The sequence below is a fragment of the Pleurodeles waltl genome, chromosome 4_2 (genome assembly GCF_031143425.1).
Source record: "Pleurodeles waltl isolate 20211129_DDA chromosome 4_2, aPleWal1.hap1.20221129, whole genome shotgun sequence".
Lineage (NCBI taxonomy): Eukaryota > Metazoa > Chordata > Amphibia > Caudata > Salamandridae > Pleurodeles > Pleurodeles waltl.
In genome coordinates this window covers 48,238,100-48,257,829 of record NC_090443.1, presented here as the reverse complement: position 1 = coordinate 48,257,829, position 19,730 = coordinate 48,238,100, and the positions used below count along the sequence as shown (strand labels likewise).

Below are 19,730 nucleotides of genomic sequence, written 5' to 3'. Positions count from 1 at the left end.
AAGCAGTTTCCTCCAAAGTAAGCAGTGGTTAGCCTGTAGGAGTTGGAGTAGCTTGAAATAGTGTTCTAAGTACTGCCTGTCCAACATTTGCTTGTTGGCAAAATAACACATCCACACAGTAGTGTTTCATAAATGTGTGTGGTGTAGACCATGTGGCAGCTTTACATATGTCTGCCATTGGCATGTTTCCTAAGAATGCCATTTGATGCTCCTTTTTTCTAGTGTGCTTTAGGAGTTACTGGTAACTGTCTTTTAGCCCTAAGATAGCACGTTTGAATACACTTCACTATCTATCCGGCTAACCCATTTTTTAAAAATAAGATTACCTATTTGAGGTTCTGAAAATGCCACAAAGTTGTTTTAATTTCTTAAAATCTTTTGTTCTGTCTATATAGAACATTAGAGCTATTTTAACATCAAGGGTGTGTAGAGCTCTTTCAGCAACTGAATCTGGCTGTGGAAAGAAAACTGGCAATTCCACTGACTGATATGAAGAGGTGAAACTACCTTTGGTAGGAATTTTGGATTTGTTTTAACAACTAATATGCCTTTATGGATTTGAATGAAGGTTTCTTCTAAAGTGAACGCTTGAATTTCGCAAACTCTTCTTAAAGAAGTGATGGCTACTAAGAAAGCAACCTTCCATGATAAAATCTGTACAGTACAAGAATGCATGGTAGGCTGTTAAGATTCCATACAGGAGCTGGAGAAATTTTAGGTGGAATAACTTTAAGACTCTCCATAAAGGCTTTAATAACAGGAATCCTAAATAGGGAAATATGTAACCTGTTTTGTAGGTAAGCAGCCATAGCTGTTAAATGAAGCCTAATAGACGAGTGTGCCAGATTTGCTTTTTTAAGTCTAACAAATAGCAGACAATATCCTGTTCTGAAGTCTTGAAGTGGATCAATACTTCTGGGTTGACAATAGCAGACAAAACATTTCTATTTAGCAGCACAACATTGGCTAGCCGTGTGTTTGCGTGCTTCCTTTAGAATATCCATACATTCAGATGGAAGTTGTAGATAGCCAAACTATATGATTTCAGGAGCCAAATCGCCAGGTTGAGTGTGCTGGGATTTGGGTGTCTGATTTGGCTTCTCCTATGAGTCAACAAATCTGTTCTGTTTGGCAGCTTGTGATGTGGTACTACAGACCGGTCCAATAGTGTTGTGTACCAATGCTGACGTGTCCATGTGAGAGCTATGAGTATCATAGTGAGTGAGGTTTGTTTCATCTTTATTATCAGAAATGGAATGAGTGGAAGACTTGGAAAAGAGTTCGCAAATATCCCTGCTGACCAATTCATCCACAGAGCATTGCCCTTGGATTAAGGGTGTGGGTACCTGGATGCGAAGCTTTGACATTTTGAGTTTTATTTTGTGGCGAAAACATCTATGTCTGGGGTTACCCACTTATGAAAGTATTGTTTAATTACTTGTCGGTGAATTTCCCATTTGTGGACTTGTTGCTGCATCCTGCTTAACAGGTTTGCTAGTTGATTGTGTATCCCTGGGAGATACTCTGCCAATAATTGAATGTGAATTGTCTGTGCTAAAAGGGACAATTGACATGAGTGTCCCCCCCCCCCCCTGTTTTTGCGGATAATACATTCTCGTCATTGTCTGTACGTATTAACACTACCTTGTGTGTGATTTGTATCAAAAAAAGCTTTGAGTGCTAGGAATACTGCTAGTAATTTCATGATAATACTATTAGAGTCCCATTCCTCTTGTATAGTGAGGTAGTTGAGATGAGCGCCCCAACTTATCAGTGATGCATCTGTTGTGAGTGAATATACTCCTGATCCCTGTCGGGGTATAGGTACTATCTCTATGGCTCCTTTGAGTAGTAGTGATTGTACCTCCTGTTTTAGTAGAGGGAGATGGTCCTGAGAAAGTCTGTGTGAACAAGGGCGAATGTTTTATGGAGTGGAAATGAGTTCTAGACAATAACCATGTTGGATAATGGACAGAATCCACTGGGGCTGTAGTGATGTTGTGCCATTGTGGATAGAAATTTACCAGGCTTTCTCTCACAGGAGATGTGTGCGCTGTGGGAATGGTGAGAAAGTCACCTAATTTGAGGTAGAGGAACCTCTGGCAGTGAATGGTTTGCCTCTTCCTCTATTGTAGGATCCTCTGTAGGAACCACTGAATGATCCTCTTGTGTAGAAATGTGAGGATTGTTTTTGCTGGGAAGTTGCTGTTTCTATGGCTGATGGCTTGAAGCCCCCTCTAATCTGTAGCCTACGAACCTTCCTCTGGTGGGTGTGGTGTGTAATGCACCCAATGCCTTAGCGGTTTCAGAATCTTTTTTTAAGTTTGTCTATAGTTGTGTCAACTTCTCGGCCGAATAGATATACCTTGTCAAAGGGCATATTTAAGACAGCTTACTGTATCTCAGGTTTGAACCCTGAACATCTTAAGCATGTCTTCTGATAAGTACACTGGTGTTGACTGCTCTGACTTTGGGATCAGCGCATCTGTAGCACATCTAATAGCATAATTAGATATTGTTTGCCCTCCTGGGACTATTTGCTGTCCCCTTTTTTGATGCGCTAGTGGAAGATACTGCAACAGTTCTTGCATCTGGTCCCAGTGAGCCCTATCATATCTAGCTACGAGAGCTTGTGAGTTGGCTATCCTCCACTGATTTGCAGCTTGTGAGGCTACCCTTTTACCTGCTGCATCTATCTTCTTGCTCTCTTTGTCTGGAGGAAGAGCATCTCCTGCTGACTGACTGTTGGCTCTTTTCCTTGCTGCACTAACCACTACTGAGCCAGGTGGTAACTGAGTCTTGATAAACAGCGTGTCTGAGGGTGCTGGTTTATATTTGTTGTCCACCCTAGGAGTGATAATTCTGGCCTTCACTGGTTCCTTGAAAATGTCAGATGAATGTCTGAGCATTTCTGGGCACTGGGAGAGGTTGATATTCTTTGTGTGTAGACGCTAATGTGTCAAAAAGGAAATCCTCCTCTATGTGGTCTGTATGCATCTGCACATTATGGTAGGCAGCCCCTCTGGCTATGACCTGGTTATATGCAGTAGTGTCTTCTGGTGGGGAAGGTCTAGCAGGATTCAAGTCTGGATCATTTGGATGAATGGGATCAGGATCATATAGATCCCATGGATCCATACCCTGCTGGTCGTCACTTAGATCATCTGTGTGGTGACACTGAGGATGTCAGTGGTGAAAACTGCGTTTCATATGTGGGTGGTTGTGAGGAAGGAAGAACAGGAGAATGTGGTGATTAAGGCTGCTTCTGTGGTGTAGCCTTTTCCCTCTGTATCTTTTGTGATCTTCTTAGGTGGAGGTGATTCACCCAAGGTCTCTAGAAAAGTTAATTTCCTCTTAAAAGTGATTGGAAAAGAAGCAATCATTCTCTGTGTCTTTTTGAATATGCAATTTTTGCTGTTTAGCGTCCATGACCTCTAAAATGGGTTGTATGTCCAATGAATCTTGTGTAGAAGTCGTATGTTTACTAATCACTTTCAGCTCCAAAAGGTTTAGACACCGAGTGTTTAACTTGAGTCGAAAATGTTGGCTCCGAAGTTACCAGTTTTTTTTTGGCTCCGAAGATGGTCCTTCAGTTTTTTAGCTCGGTACTGAGACAGCAGCAGTAGTCTGTTTTGTCGATGCAGTGCACTTTAGTCTTTATTCTCAGCGCTGAACCTGAAGGTTGGTCATCCAGACCTGTTTTTTGGATCCGACCATGGCCCAAAGACAGTTGACGACCGACGACTAGTGCTGGAGTCTTTTTTAGTGTCTGTGTGGTGTGACGGGCAGTTGTACTTACGTACTGCGCCAGAGGTATGCAGTTGCTGTCAGCATCGGAGTCTTGTTTGGAGTCCAAGTCTATGATGAAAAATGCCACACCTTGCCGTACTTCCTCCTGCGCATGTTTGTAGGAAGTTGGCTCTGTATGTGCTATTTCAAAGTAAGGAATAGCATGCACAGAGTCCAAGGGTTCCCCTTAGAGGTAAAATAGTGGTAAAAATAGATAATACTAATGCTCTATTTTGTGGTAGTGTGGTCGAGCAGTAGGCTTATCCAAGGAGTAGTGTTAAGCATTTGTTGTACATACACATAGACAATAAATGAGGTACACACACTCAGAGACAAATCCAGCCAATAGGTTTTTGTATAGAAAAATATCTTTTCTTAGTTTATTTTAAGAACCACAGGTTCAAATTCTACATGTAATATCTCATTCGAAAGGTATTGCAGGTAAGTACTTTAGGAACTTCAAATCATCAAAATTGCATGTATACTTTTCAAGTTATTCACAAATAGCTGTTTTAAAAGTGGACACTTAGTGCAATTTTCACAGTTCCTAGGGGAGGTAAGTATTTGTTAGGTTAACCAGGTAAGTAAGACACTTACAGGGCTTAGTTCTTGGTCCAAGGTAGCCCACCGTTGGGGGTTCAGAGCAACCCCAAAGTTACCACACCAGCAGCTCAGGGCCGGTCAGGTGCAGAGTTCAAAGTGGTGCCCAAAACACATAGGCTAGAATGGAGAGAAGGGGGTGCCCCGGTTCCGGTCTGCTTGCAGGTAAGTACCCGCGTCTTCGGAGGGCAGACCAGGGGGGTTTTGTAGGGCACCGGGGGGGACACAAGCCCACACAGAAATTTCACCCTCAGCAGCGCGGGGGCGGCCGGGTGCAGTGTAGAAACAAGCGTCGGGTTGGTAATGGAAGTCAATGGGAGATCTAGGGATCTCTTCAGCGCTGCAGGCAGGCAATGGGGGGGTTCCTCGGGGAAACCTCCACTTGGTCAAGGGAGAGGGACTCCTGGGGGTCACTCCTCCAGTGAAAGTCCGGTCCTTCAGGTCCTGGGGGCTGCGGGTGCAGGGTCTCTCCCAGGTGTCGGGACTTAGGATTCAGAGTCGCGGTCAGGGGAAGCCTCGGGATTCCCTCTGCAGGCGGCGCTGTGGGGGCTCAGGGGGGACAGGTTTTTGTACTCACAGTCTTAGAGTAGTCCTGGGGTCCCTCCTGAGGTGTTGGATCGCCACCAGCCGAGTCGGGGTCGCCGGGTGCAGTGTTGCAAGTCTCACGCTTCTTGCGGGGAGCTTGCAGGGTTCTTTAAAGCTGCTGGAAACAAAGTTGCAGCTTTTCTTGGAGCAGGTCCGCTGTCCTCGGGAGTTTCTTGTCTTTTCGAAGCAGGGGCAGTCCTCAGAGGATGTCGAGGTCGCTGGTCCCTTTGGAAGGCGTCGCTGGAGCAGGATCTTTGGAAGGCAGGAGACAGGCCGGTGAGTTTCTGGAGCCAAGGCAGTTGTCGTCTTCTGGTCTTCCTCTGCAGGGGTTTTCAGCTAGGCAGTCCTTCTTCTTGTAGTTGCAGGAATCTAATTTTCTAGGGTTCAGGGTAGCCCTTAAATACTAAATTTAAGGGCGTGTTTTAGGTCTGGGGGGTTAGTAGCCAATGGCTACTAGCCCTGAGGGTGGGTACACCCTCTTTGTGCCTCCTCCCAAGGGGAGGGGGTCACAATCCTAACCCTATTGGGGGAATCCTCCATCTGCAAGATGGAGGATTTCTAAAAGTTAGAGTCACTTCAGCTCAGGACACCTTAGGGGCTGTCCTGACTGGCCAGTGACTCCTCCTTGTTGCTTTCTTTGTTCCCTCCAGCCTTGCCGCCAAAAGTGGGGGCCGTGGCCGGAGGGGGCGGGCAACTCCACTAAGCTGGAGTGCCCTGCTGGGCTGTGACAAAGGGGTGAGCCTTTGAGGCTCACCGCCAGGTGTCACAGTTCCTGCCTGGGGGAGGTGTTAGCATCTCCACCCAGTGCAGGCTTTGTTACTGGCCTCAGAGTGACAAAGGCACTCTCCCCATGGGGCCAGCAACATGTCTCTGGTGTGGCAGGCTGCTGGAACTAGTCAGCCTACACAGACAGTCGGTTAAGTTTCAGGGGGCACCTCTAAGGTGCCCTCTGTGGTGTATTTTACAATAAAATGTACACTGGCATCAGTGTGCATTTATTGTGCTGAGAAGTTTGATACCAAACTTCCCAGTTTTCAGTGTAGCCATTATGGTGCTGTAGAGTTCGTGTTTGACAGACTCCCAGACCATATACTCTTATGGCTACCCTGCACTTACAATGTCTAAGGTTTTGTTTAGACACTGTAGGGGTACCATGCTCATGCACTGGTACCCTCACCTATGGTATAGTGCACCCTGCCTTAGGGCTGTAAGGCCTGCTAGAGGGGTGTCTTACCTATACTGCATAGGCAGTGAGAGGCTGGCATGGCACCCTGAGGGGAGTGCCATGTCGACTTACTCGTTTTGTCCTCACTAGCACACACAAGCTGGCAAGCAGTGTGTCTGTGCTGAGTGAGAGGTCTCCAGGGTGGCATAAGACATGCTGCAGCCCTTAGAGACCTTCCTTGGCATCAGGGCCCTTGGTACTAGAAGTACCAGTTACAAGGGACTTATCTGAATGCCAGGGTGTGCCAATTGTGGATACAATGGTACATTTTAGGTGAAGGAACACTGGTGCTGGGGCCTGGTTAGCAGGGTCCCAGCACACTTCTCAGTCAAGTCAGCATCAGTATCAGGCAAAAAGTGGGGGGTAACTGCAACAGGGAGCCATTTCTTTACAATGTTCTTCACTGAAAATATCAGGTGTCTCTTCTGTGGATTTGGACGCCATTTCCAGATGACGAGCTCTTCAGCCCTGGAGAGACTTTTTAGATTGAAAGGATCTGCAGGCGTCACAAGTCTCTTCTCGATCATCGGCAGATAAACAGATTACACACCAAATGTTGGTCGGTGTATGGAAATTTAGGCGTGACACCGAGGACAGAATCGAAACGGAGTTCATTCCATCAGCCTGACATTGAAGCCAGCCCTAAACGGGCGAGGCCCGTTTTAAGGGCGAAAATTCGAACCAGACGGTGAAAATCAGATTGTCTATAGATAGAAAACGCGAGCGAAAGAATACTGAATGAATTAGAGAAAAGTAGAATAAGTTCAGAAATACTAAACTGAAATCAACTGGAGCGAGAGGAAACACATCCGAAACAGACAGGGGAAAGAAAATCTAACAAAGGACTCAATGCCCATACGCAGTATTACGGAGAGGAGGAGTCACTCGATCCCGTGACTCGAAAACCTTCAGAAGAAAAACAACTTGTAACACTCAGAGCCCAACACCAAATGGTGGGCTTATGCAAAGCATGTGTATTTAAAGCTACACATGCCATCTAACATGGCAGTATCAGCTCTCCTGCTGTGCTGGGAGAGCAACTCTCGCTTTGAAAATTTTTGTTTTATGTAAAGCATTTACCAGTTCCAAGTGTTTTATGTGGCGAGCCACAAGAATTTATTCTGATTATGTAAATGAACAATGTGACCAGCACTTCAATACCGCCAATTGAGTTCACGCTGTTGTGCTTGTTCGTGCTGTGAGCACCATGGCCACCAAGCACCACGAAGGGGAAAGACAAAAAAAAACAATTCGCTCACGCTGAAGAATATCACAAATCATGTAATTTTCCATGTAACAGGCAGTCTGCAAGACGTGATAAAAACAGCCTGAAGGCGGGACAAACGTAAAGCATTTACCAATTACATCAAGTGATTTTTGAAAGGCAAGCCCATGAACGAATGAAAGTGATGGGAGTGCCATGGGTGTGGTTAAAAGCCCACAATACTTACAACATGTCAAAGCGCTTGCACGCCCGACCTAATAAGGAGATGGGTTGCAGCGATGCAACTGAGAAGCTGGGCGAGGTGGGTTTTAATAAGCTGAGCAGGCCGGGCTAGGGCAATTTAGTGGGGCAGTGAGGGAGTTGAGAGAAGTAGCACTTGGGCAAAGAGCTAGAGAACACATGTACTCCCATAAAGCACTCAAGGAAAAAATAGTAGTTTACTGAATGTAAGCAGTGGAAGGATAAAACTCATTCACTCAGGACAAAGAAGAAATAAGTTACTTCCCTGTAACTGTAGTTCTCCCGTATTAGACACTTTCATAGATTCACATGGTTGAAGCCTTACCCGTCATCGAGATGGAGTCCCCGGTGTAATACAGAAGTTATGCTCAAGTGCATATAAAGATTAAGTGCATTAGGACTTAAAATTAGAAACATATCACAGATGTTTTGTAAAAAAAAAATACATGAAAAAAAAAATAAAAAAAAAATAAAATAAAGGACCAAACTGTCAACCAAACAGATCACACTACCCTCTGGAACCCTCCTGTGAGGAGCTGACTTCCCTGAGATTTTCCAAGCACTAGTGCTGTAATATAGATACTACTGAGAGAATGAAGGTTAGCTCCCCAGGGGAGATGTGTGGGTCGCATGTGAAACTATTAAAGTGTCCAATACTGGAGAACTACAGTTCAAGGTAAGTAACTTATTTCTTACTCCAGTATTGGAACTTTCATAGATTCAACATGCTTGAATCAGAATAGTAAGCAGTGAGTAACACATTTTCTACATGTTCAGTATCAACATATTATTATATATGTGAAAGAGCGTGACAACATTTTCAGAAGGTTTTTCTTGCAGTCTAGAGTCTGAAAAGCATAAAGTTATTACTTTTATAGAAAATGTGACATAACACAAAACAAGTGGATGGAGGGTAGAAAAAATGGCTCACCTTCATTGGAATAGATTTCTAAGGATTTCCTGTTAAACTGCTGCATCTTGAAGTGACTCTGTATCCAGAAAATAGTGCTGCGTGAAAGTATTTGCTGTTTTCCATGTAGCAGCACGAAAAATGTCCCGTATTGATACACCTGTGAACAGTGCACAGGATGTGGATATTGCTCTGGTGGAATGTGCTCGCACACTCGTAATCAATTGTCCAACCGTCTTCTGATGGCAGAAAATGATTGTGTCCTTAATCCATCGAGAAATGGACTGTTTAGTTACAGGGTGCCCTTTTCTAGAGGTACTAAAGGCTATGAATAGCTGGTTAGTTTTCCTAAAGCACTTCATTCTGTCTAAATAAAACTTGATGCATCTTATAAGAACGAGTGAATGCAGGGTTCTTTCCACAGTAGTTTGGGGGTTTGGGAAGAATGACTTCAGTACTACTGGCTCATTAATATGAAAATCCGAAGGCACCTTAAGGATGAATTTAGGATTGGTTGTCGTGCAAAAGTAAAGGCGAGGAGGAGAGCCATCTTTCATGTGAGATACTTGATGTCCGCCCTGTGAATGGTTCAAAGGGGTCCTTCATCAGCTGGCCGAGAACGATGTTAAGGTGCCGTGCTGGAGGTGGGGCTTTCACCAGAGGAAAGGATCTGAAGAGACCTTTCAAGAATTGCTTTATTAACCTCATTGAACATAAAGATGGTTTGCCTGGTATTCTCCTATATCGAGAAATAGCTGCCAGATGAACTCTGATGGACGCATGGGCAAGCCCTGAGCATGCCAGCTGTAAGAAGTATGGTAAAAATCTTTACGGGGTGGAGGAGAGAGAGTGTATATTCATGGCTTCGCACCACAAACAAAATCGCTTCCACGTCAGGCAGTAAGTTTTATTTGTGCTATCTGCTCGTGCTTTAGCTAATATGTCCTTGCAATCATTTGATATGTCTAAGCGGCCGAATTCGGTGAATTCAGGAGCCATGCCGATAAGCTCAGAGATTTGGGATCCAGGTGTCTTACTTGTCCCTGGTTGATGGTAAGCAGCTCCGGAATTGGTTTCATCCTGATGGGTGGACATGAGGATAGTAGAAGTAACTCTGTGTACCAAGGTTGATGTGGCCACGCTGGAGCTATCAGAATTATCTGGCAGGGTTTAGACTTAATTTTCCCGATTACCCTTGTGAGGGCAGGAATTGGAGGAAAGGCGTATGCATAAATCCCTGACCATGCAATCGAAAATGCATCCCCCCCATGATCCTTGTTGGTGATGCCAACTTGCGTAATTATTGGCATTTGGCATTCTGGAAAGTTGTGAACAGATCCAGATTCGATTTTTCCCTCTGGTCGAATATTCCATCCAATGTCCGCTGGTCTAACTCCCACTCGTGAGATGCCGTCAACCTGCTCAACGAATCCGTAATGGTATTTTGCAGGCCTGGGACATGCTCCGCTATTATGTGCATTGAGAGCTGAATACACCAACTCCAAATGGTCTACGCTTCTCGAAATAGTAGGTGGGAACATGTTCCTCCTTGTTTGTTGAGATAGCGCATTGTGGTGGTATTGTCCGTCCTGACAAGCACTGTCGATCCTAAAATTCTTGGGAGGAAGGCTTGCAAAGCATAATACACTGCTCTCAGTTTGAGAAGGTAAATATGAAAGATGGTGAGAGGAGGGCCATTTGCCACTCACTCAAAGGTCCTGCAGGCAAGCACCCCATCCAGTCATTGACGCGTCCGTTGTCACGGTTAGTCGAGGGATCTGTGGTAAGAAGTGCAGACCTCGTGAAATGTTTTCGGGAACTGTCCACCAATCAAGAAAAGCTATCATGAGCAGAGTGATGTGGATAGTGTACTCGAAAGGTCCTTGTGCCCGCTTCTATTACTTGTCTAGGTCCTCCTGAATCGGACACATGTGAAGTCGACAGCGGGGAATTAGGCTTATACAAGATGACATCATCCCTAGTAAGGATTTGTACTGTAACTGAAAGAGACTTTCTTTGGATTCGCTTCGCTTGTTCTGCCTATCCCGTGTTGGGTAGGCTTTGATTTGTTGCATGTCCAATGTAGCCCCCAGGAAGGCTATCCAAGTCGAAGCTTGGAGTAGTGATTTTTCCCGGTTGAGAGCGAGGCCCAAGTCCTCGAAAAGGTGCCAGGTCTCCTTGACGGACTTGCGTGCTGACTGGACGTCAGGAGCTTTCACTAGCCAGTCGTCTAGGTAAGGACATTCTGGTGTTTCTTCCTTCTCAGGTACGCTGAAGATTTTTGGTGCTGATCGTAGTCCAAAGGGAAGAACCTTGAATTGAAAGTGTCTGCCGTTCACCACAAATCTTAGTAACTTCCTGTGTAGTGGGTGAATGGGAATATGGAAGCACGCTCTTGAAGTTCCAAGGAAGCCATTTAGTCTGCCCTGTTTAGAAGTTGTAGGAAGTCTTGTAGGGTGACCATCCAGAATGTTTCTTGAGGTATTTGTCACAAGTCTAGGAGTGACATCCATAAGTGAGATGGTTTCCGAATGAAAAGGAAGCGGGAGAAGAAACCTTTCCCTCTCTGGGAATATGGTACAACTTCTATGGCTCCTTTGCTCAACATGGTTTCCACTTCTAAGCTGAGTAGACGAAGATGTCTTTGTCGAACCTGGGGTGGAGGTGTTAATGGGGGAATCTGAATGAACTCTAAGAGGTGTCCAATTTGAATTACAACTAGCACCCATTTGTCTTTGGTCATTTGCCGCCAGGGCTGAATATGATGTTTTAATATTCCGTGAAAGACTGTAGGGGAAAAGTGGGAGAGAACCAGCTGAAGGTAGTCATTGTCTACGGGCAGTTTCTTTAGAGATTGTCATCCAGACTTGCCTTTGTGATAGGGTTTGGTGTAAGCTGCCGGGGGCGGCTGTCTGTTGATACTGGGGTCTAGAAGTATGGAAAGTGGTGGAGTACAATGAAAATCTATAGTGCCGATATCCTCCAGGAAAAGGCACTTTTCTATACTGCAGAGTGCCTAATGATCTGGCTGTCTCAGAGTTTGACTTTATAGACTGAAGTGCGTCATAGACATGCTTCCCAAAGAGCACCTCTCTGTTGTAGGGAAGATCTAAACATTTTGCCTGAACTTTGGGTCGAAAATTATTGGCTTGAGCCACCCCTGATGTCTTAAAACAGCCGATCCAGCAAGCAGCCTAAAGACCATGGCGGCGATATCAAGTGCACAGTCGATTTCCACTGAGGAACGTTATCCCTCCATGAGCACCTTTTTTTGCCTCCATCTTGGAACCCTCCGAGAGTTCTGCCAAACAGTGAGACATGTTTGACCAGAGCTGTCTGTCATATCTGCCAAGGAGCGCTAGAGAATTGGCAGCTGTACCACAATGGCAGACATTGAGGAAAAACAGTTTACAATATAATCCAGGTGACTCCCCTCTTTATCTGGTGATGTGGTTAACGGTGTAAAAGGATTCCTGGTACACCTTTGCGCTGCCTGCGAGATGGCAGAGTCTGGGTTTGGGTGGCCTGTGAGGCAAGCAGGAGCATCATCTGTGGACTTATTTTTTGTCTAAGATAGGCAGCAGTGCAGGTACCGTTGCAGGGTTCTGCATTATCTTCAAACCCTGGCTCCAAACATGGTCAATTATTGGGATAGCCCTAACAGTTGTTCTGTGAGGTTCCTTGAAATCGTACAGGAAACAATCTTGCTGAGTCGCAGGCATCGGTAGATCAAATCGCATGGCTGCTCTTTCTAGCAGGTTGTGAAAGCCACCAATATTCTCTGGAGGAGATTCCACAATTGGTGTCGCAGGAGAGGCAGGTGCTGGAATGATCTAGACATCCCATTCATCATTCAGTGTATGGATCTCTCCTTCCTCACCATCTTTACCCGAAGAGGCTTGCTGGGCAGGTATAGATTGAGGAGAAGCTTGAAGCCTAGGAGGAGTTATAACCTGCAGTTGTTGGAACTGCTGAGGGCTTGGTGGTATAGCGGGAATCATCGGCTGATGCACCGATGTAGGCATTGGCAGAAAACGTTCCCTATAATCTGCTAACATTGCTTGCAAGTCCGACACCAAGCCGGGATGGAGACCTACCAGCCCCTGTTGTTGCTGTTCGTAATATTGCTGGTCATAGTAAGAGCCATCCTCATCCGAATACTCCTGACATTTGACCCATAACTGAAGGACTGCTGGTCACCCCATAGAGGCCATTCTCCTCTGAGTCGTCTTTATCCAAAAGGTGCAAAGGTAGTAGGCTCGACACCTTACTAGAAGATGTAATTGAGGGGGTCAAGTGATGCTTTTTGACCTTTCTTTGACTAACCTGCTCCGTCGACGAGAACAGAGCTAAGGTAGATGGTTTCTGTCTCTTTGCTGTTATCTTGATCGTCGACGAGAGGTGAGATGTCGTCGACGGTGGTAGTGTCGACAAAGTGATCGTTGACAAGTGTCGCCGACATAAGCGCCATCAACGGTGGGAGTGTCGATGGTTGAAGCGTCATTGATGAGGTTGCCGTGGGTAAGGTCGCCATCGTCGGTGGAGGCCCCGACAAGTGTTCCTTCGACAGAAGCGTCGATGGGAGGATCGTCGACGAGACGAGCAGAGGCGAAGAAGACTGCAGTGACAGCGAGGAAATGGGGCACGCCATCGACGAGGATGACCAGACTGTCAACAGGGATTCAGATGTAGCTGCTGTCGACAGACATTGTGACAACAGTAAATGTCGTCTTGAAGCATGAGCCGTCAATGGAGATACCGCTGATGATAGTCCCATCGATGGTGCAGAGGCTGGCTTTTTAAAGGTATGTTTTATTCTGAAAGGCAGCATTGGGGTCTCAGAGATGGTTGTCTTTCCAGATTTGATGTAATCTGAACCCTTTGATTTCCCCTTTTTTGATGGGCTCCATATTTTGGAGGAAGCCTCTGATTACTTTTTTGAATTCTTTTTAGATGGTTCGTGAGTGGCTGACATTTCCTCAGCATGTCTTTTCACAGGTGTCTTGACGACAGACACAGAAGAGGAGGCACTGTCCTCATCAGAAACCGGATTGTCTCTGGATTTTAATTTCTGTAGCCAAATGAGAAGACGACCCTCTGTCCTTTAGAGTGTTAGTAGAAAATGTCCTATATACCTTGCAGTCTCTGGTTTTATGGTTAGGATAGAGACAGTATATGCAGTCCTTATGCTGGTCATCCACATGCAACCTCTTCTTCATGCAGGTAGCACAGGCTCTAGAAAGCCCTTTCTTAGATGTCTCGGACATGGTTGTCAGTTTGAAGCACCCAAAAGTAAGAATTTCTGAGGAGAAAAGATTATCCAAATTTCCTCAGAAAAGAATATCTGAGAAAAAACTGAGCAGAGCTCAGAGGAGACTCCTAAGCACGATGTGTGGTGGAAAATCTGAGGGAAGTCAGTTCCTCACAGGAGGGTTCTAGAGGGTGGTGTGATCTGATTGGTTGACATTAGAGTTTGGTCCTTTTTTTTAACAAAACGACTGATATGTTTCTAATTTTAAGGCTTAATCTACTTTATCTTAATATGCACTTGAGCATAGCTTCTGTATTACACCAGGGACTCCCATCTCGATGACAGGGAGGAATTCAAGCATGTCAATCTATGAAAGTTCCAATACTAGAGCAAGCTATGTTCCAGGGGAACAACAACAACTAGAAGAGGAAAGAAAGGCATGGAATAATTAGCAAAATGATTGATAATAAAGCAAACCAATGATAAGCAATGAGCTGATCCAAAGCCTACTGAAAGTTTTGGTGCACAACAGTTCTTTTAGTAATGACAGCTAAGGCGGTCTTAGGTGCGAGACCTAAAAGAGGCAATAACACTATAATCAGTCTGAATGCTGATGAGTTTAGATAAAATTCAGCATTTGAATGAGTACTATTCCACTGCATATGACAGTCATACCCATCTACTTAGGAGTTGCTAAGTCACCGCAAAGCCATGAAGTCTATAAAAAGCTTCAAAGCACCAATGTGACAGCTGTTAATATATATATATATATATATATATATATAAAAAAACCAGCATCCTAAGCTCAGTATGTTAAAAAAGACAGGTTTAAAGTTTGCCCAGTGGCAGCTCTGTTGAATAAAAATAATTCCCAGGAATGGATTCTGGGAGCTTGGTATCTCTGTGCCAAAACAAAAGCCCTACTTCATAGGATTCACAGTGGCTACATCCTTTAGAGAAAAATAGCTTATAAGAAAGCAGAGTGTCTGAGGACCAGAAGGCAAGAACTTCGAATTTCAAAAGGGACACATTTAGGAAGACTTGCTTGCAAACAACGCCTCGCCTCTTTTTAAAGGTTATAGTAAGTCCACACAAGTGAACTTGCGGCTTTATGATGAAAAGACGGACACTTACCATTAAATTTATGACCCGGAAGTCCTTCTGGAGCCCATGGCCCACAAACTTGACGCCGACGTCAATAAGAAACCGCAGTTTCAGATATGTGGACTTCAGGGTGGTTAGATGCTTGGAAGAGATTTTGGCATCCAAGTCACCCGGCTTGATGCCAGAGTACTGAGTCAAGTAATCAACAACCTGCAGGGGGAAATTTACTTTAAATTACCACTATGACTCCTTTAACACAAAGGAAAGAGTAACACTTTACATGTAAGCAATGTTTCCCCGAATCTCACTCCCTCAGGTGGTAAGACCAAACTGCTGGAGCGAGGGGAGAAAGACACTGTCATTGCCACATACAGCAATTTGCACACACCTGCTCCTGAGTGGAAATGTAGTCATCTATGAAAGGCACTCCTTCATTTGGCCCTTGCCCTCGGACACAGGTGATCCGTGCTACAGACATCTGGCTAGGTTTGATGGTGGACTTGGTGCCGTCACTACGCAGCTCTGCCTCTTCCTGCAACGAGACCACTTTTAGTCATTTAACCATTTCATGAAATCCCACTTAGCCACCTTCAACACGGTTAATCACAAAAGCCTGCCTAGCAGATGCATTTTTATCAGATTCTCTTGATTTGCTTGGTTTTTTTTTGTCAGAGAGTACTGTGGCAATACAAACACACATTTAAATTAACACTATCATGTTATGTGAATTTGAATGGCACAGCTTATCACCTGTGAGGGAGGCACTGGAGCAGGAGTGTAGGCCTGACGGTATAGTGTGGCAGGACTGATGTGTAGAGGAAGTTACTTCCAGTTTTTGGCAGGAATGAAGGAGAATGAGTGCATTTCTGTCTTCCTTCTGCAGATGCAGAAGATTTGTGCAACAGAGAGAGGTGCAGTACAGCTGCCTGGAGGGTTGGATTTGGTCACTGAGGTATGTTGGTCCTGTGTTGTGGAAAGCTTTTTTTTAGGTGTGGATAGGCAGCTTCAATCTGCAACATTTTCTGAATGGGTAGCCAGTGTAGTTTGGTGAGGTAGGGAGTGATGTGAGCACTTCTGGGGATGTTTAGGATGAGTCTGGCAAAGGTGTTTTGGATGGTTTGGATTCTTTCCAGGAGTTGGTTGGAGATGCCTATATAGAGTTGATTGCCATAGTCTAGTTTGCTGGTGGTGAGGGCCTGGGTGATCTGCGTCTTGTGTGCCATTTGAAGATCTTGCAAAGCATTCTGAGGAGGTGGCAACAGGAAGAGACAATGGCACTGACCTGTTTGTTCATTGCAAGTTTGTCATCAAGAATAAACCAGAGGTTTCTGGTGTTTTCTCGGGGGTGGGTCTGGGGCCCAGGTTGGATGGCCACCAGGAGGAGTCTCAGGGGGGGCTCTTACTTTTTAAGATCAGGATCGCCATTTTGTCTGTGTTGAGTTTGAGGCAATTCTCTTGCATCCATTTTACATTGAACATGCAAGCAGCGAAGTTGGTCCTTGTGGTGTTGCTAGTGTCTGTGAGGGAGAGGATGAGCTGAGTCTTGTCGGCATAGGAGAAAACATAGATGCTGTGGGTTCTTATGATGCGGCAAGAGGTGCCATGTAAACAGTGAACAGAGTTGGATTGAGGGTGGAGCCCTAGGGGACTCCACAGACTAGCTTCTCAGAGTCGGAGGATGAGGGTGCCATTGGAGATGGTGTTGAAAACCGCAAATAGTGCGTGCAGGAAGAGTGCTGGGGTTCTCTTATGTTCATGATAGATTGGATGTTGTCTGTTGCTGCCAAAAGGGCTGTTTCCCTACTGTGGTTGCTGCGTAAACCTGAATGGGTGTAGTCCAGGGGGTGGTGGACATAAAGCTGCTGGTTGATTTCTTTCCTCTGGACTTTGGCTGGGAAGGATAGGGGCGAGATGGGCATTTAGTTGCTGGAATCTTTCAATTTGGGTTTCTTCAGGAGGGCTGTGACCTCTGCAGGTTTCCAGCTGTCTGGGAAGATTCAGCCGAGGATAGAGGGAGTTGATGATGATGTGGGCGCTGATATGTGTTTTTCCCAGGATGTACATGTGGTGAGGGCAGGGGTCTGAGGGGAACCTCAAGCAGATTGTCTGCATGATTCTGGCAGTGTCATCTGTGGTGAAAGTGCCAGGGGCAGCTCCTCCATAGTGGCACAGGAGCGTCGCCCCTCTGCTCAGTTAGGCAGTGACAATTATTTGTTACTGTCTGACTAAGCCATGGAAGTCTAGGGCGGGGCCATGGCAGGGAGGAGGAGTGGTGGGCATTTGTAAGTGCGCATGTCAGTTTGGCCAGCCGTCTTATGCTGGTCAAATTGACATGCGTATTTACATTTCTCCAGAAATGGCACAGGCTCCCTGTGCCTGAGTGGGCATCAAACCAGCATGCCTAGGCCAATACCAGAGCTGCTCTCATGCTTGCTTTAGCATGATAACAGCGTCTGAATTGGGAGCCTGTGCTTTGTGCCCCAGTGCCAGGATTTAGACAGAGAGGAGTGTCACAGAGGCAGACAAGTTATTTGGTATAGAAGTTGGTATAGATGTTGAGTATTTGGTGCAGGTTAAAGTCAGACAGGTCTGCGCAGAGGCTGTGAGGGGGTTGATACAGCAGTTGGGTTGGTGAATTACTTGTCTATGTTTAAGAGCTCTTTGTCAGAGTTGGTGCAGCATTCGAGTCTGAGCACGAGGGCCGCTTTCCTGACTTCTTTGATCCGTGCATGGTACCTTCTGAGTGCGGATCTGTAGGTGTCCCTGGATGTATTGTCTTGGTTAGTTCTCGATTTGCTCTCCAGATGTCAGATGTTTGCAATGGCGTTTGGAGTCTTAGGTCTTCCCTGTTGAGCGTGGGTTCTTGTATGTCTGAACTTCATGGGGGCCAAGGCATTGGCGAAGTCTGAAATTCAGTTGTTGAAGGTGGGTAGGTCGTTCTGTAGGTCGTCTGTGAGGATCGGCTGGATGGAACGGAGGGCGTAAGTCCAGACTGATTGCTAATTTGTTACAGTTACGGGTGAAGTAGATGGATGGTTTTGGTTTGGTGGGGTGCACTGATGGAGAAGCGTACAATGGAGTGGTCTGTCCATTTGAGTGGGGTAAGGTGGCTGAAGGTAATCTTGTTCTGGGCTGAGTTGGGTCTTGTATGAGCTGCGTGTGTCTGATGTTGTCAGGACTCTAGGAGGGCGGTGGCATTGAGGACTGTGGTTTCATCAAGATGAATGTTGAGGTCGCTAAGCAGAAAGAGGTTGTAGTGGAGTGGGTGAGATGTAGTTTGAAGTGCTGACATTCCATGATTGTGGTTGGTTTGTCAGTAAAGGCACTGCCGGTGATGTCTTTGTGGATTACTGTGATGCCTACTCCAAGTCTGTGGAGTCTGTTGCAATGAACAATCTTGTAGCCAGGTGAGATGGCTACTGGGATGGCAGTGGTAGATGACAGGCTGGGCCAGGTTTCGGTGATAAAGGAAGTCTGGGGAGAGCATGTCGAAAAGGTCCCAGACCTCTGTGACGTGTTTGCAGAGAAAGATTTGGTATTGAGGAGCAGGCAGGTGATGCTGGGTGAAGTGTGTGCGAAGGGTGGCAGCTGTGATGCTGCAAGAGAATCAGCAGTGAACTTATGAGAAAGGACCTGCAGTGCGATGCGGAGGGAAACAGGGGCAGCGGTTGCGAAGGGGTCCAGTGTTGACTGCTAGCAAGTTAGTGGAAATGCAACAGTGGTGGTTAGACGGACCAGAGTTCATGGTGCTGGGTATGGTCCAGGAGTAAATGGGCACAGACATGTTTGCCTTTGGCGCACCTTCGGCATGCAAGCAGCTTGCCTGCTGCACTGTTGTGCAGCAGGCGCCATTAGATAAGTCCTAGGAGGGTGGGTTCTATGGACGAGTGGGAAACCGCAGCGCAAGAAGGCACGCAGGAGAGCAGATAAGGAGGGGGGCGGCGGGAAAAGCACTGGAGGGAGCGTGGGGGGTCCCCTGCAGCAAGGGGAGAAGCAGGGAGACAAGAGGAGCAAGGGCAAAAGAAACCGGCACAAAACACAAAAGGGCACAAAAAACTGGAACTACAGCAAAACGAGCATCTGCAATACAGTGGGTCTTGCGTTTAAAGCTAAAGTTAAAGCTATTAGCGTTTTAAATTTGTAACTGGACTTTTCTTGCCACACAAACTGAAAATAAAAAATAAAACAGTTGACATAAGCGAGCCGATTCAAAGCGACCCTGCTGTCATGAGCGTGAGCCCCAAGGACAGACTAAAAGAAAAAGACGTTCGCTCTCAGTCAAAGTTATCGGCAAAAGTTCAATTATCCATGTAACAGGGTCGATGGCCAAGGCGGTAACAAAACCGCCCCAAGGAGGGACAAACGTAAACCATTTACCAATGAAGATTAAGGATTTTTGAAAGGCAAGCCCGTGAACAAGTGATAGTGATGGGCGTGGGGTGGGCATGGTTAAAAGCCCAGATACATACCAACAAGTCGGAAAAGCAGCGTTCAGGCGCTACCATGCTCGACCTAAAAAGCACAGGAGCCAAAGAACCAGACAACAGGTGTGATCACAAAAGGCAAACGTGCACTAGGCACAAAGAGCACAAGAAGGTAAACTGACACAAAAGGTGAAATGGGCACAGACACCAAACACAGGAGAGTACAGACGGCAGAATGCAAAGTTAGAGTATGGAGGAGAGAGAGAAGGCAGGAGGAGAGGGAGAGAGTCTGAAAGGGCCTTAGACAAGTTCAAGGTAAATGGGAGATAGGGCCTGGGCACCTACTCAACGGGGTTGTGCAGTGGCTGCCATTAAAT

General features: G+C 46.0%; 1 protein-coding gene across 6 annotated transcripts in view; it reads right to left on the bottom strand.

Annotated features, from left to right (window-relative positions):
- The window catches only part of PAN2 (poly(A) specific ribonuclease subunit PAN2), a 415,349-nt gene that overhangs the window by 77,936 nt on the left and 317,683 nt on the right, over positions 1-19,730 (bottom strand). For all 6 annotated transcript variants that reach the window (XM_069230608.1, XM_069230605.1, XM_069230604.1 and 3 more), the window contains 2 exons: positions 15,318-15,461; positions 14,960-15,139 (listed from right to left, as the gene is read on the bottom strand). In XM_069230608.1, the coding sequence (XP_069086709.1) occupies positions 14,960-15,139; positions 15,318-15,461 (324 nt within the window). The remainder of the gene's footprint in view (positions 1-14,959; positions 15,140-15,317; positions 15,462-19,730) is intronic.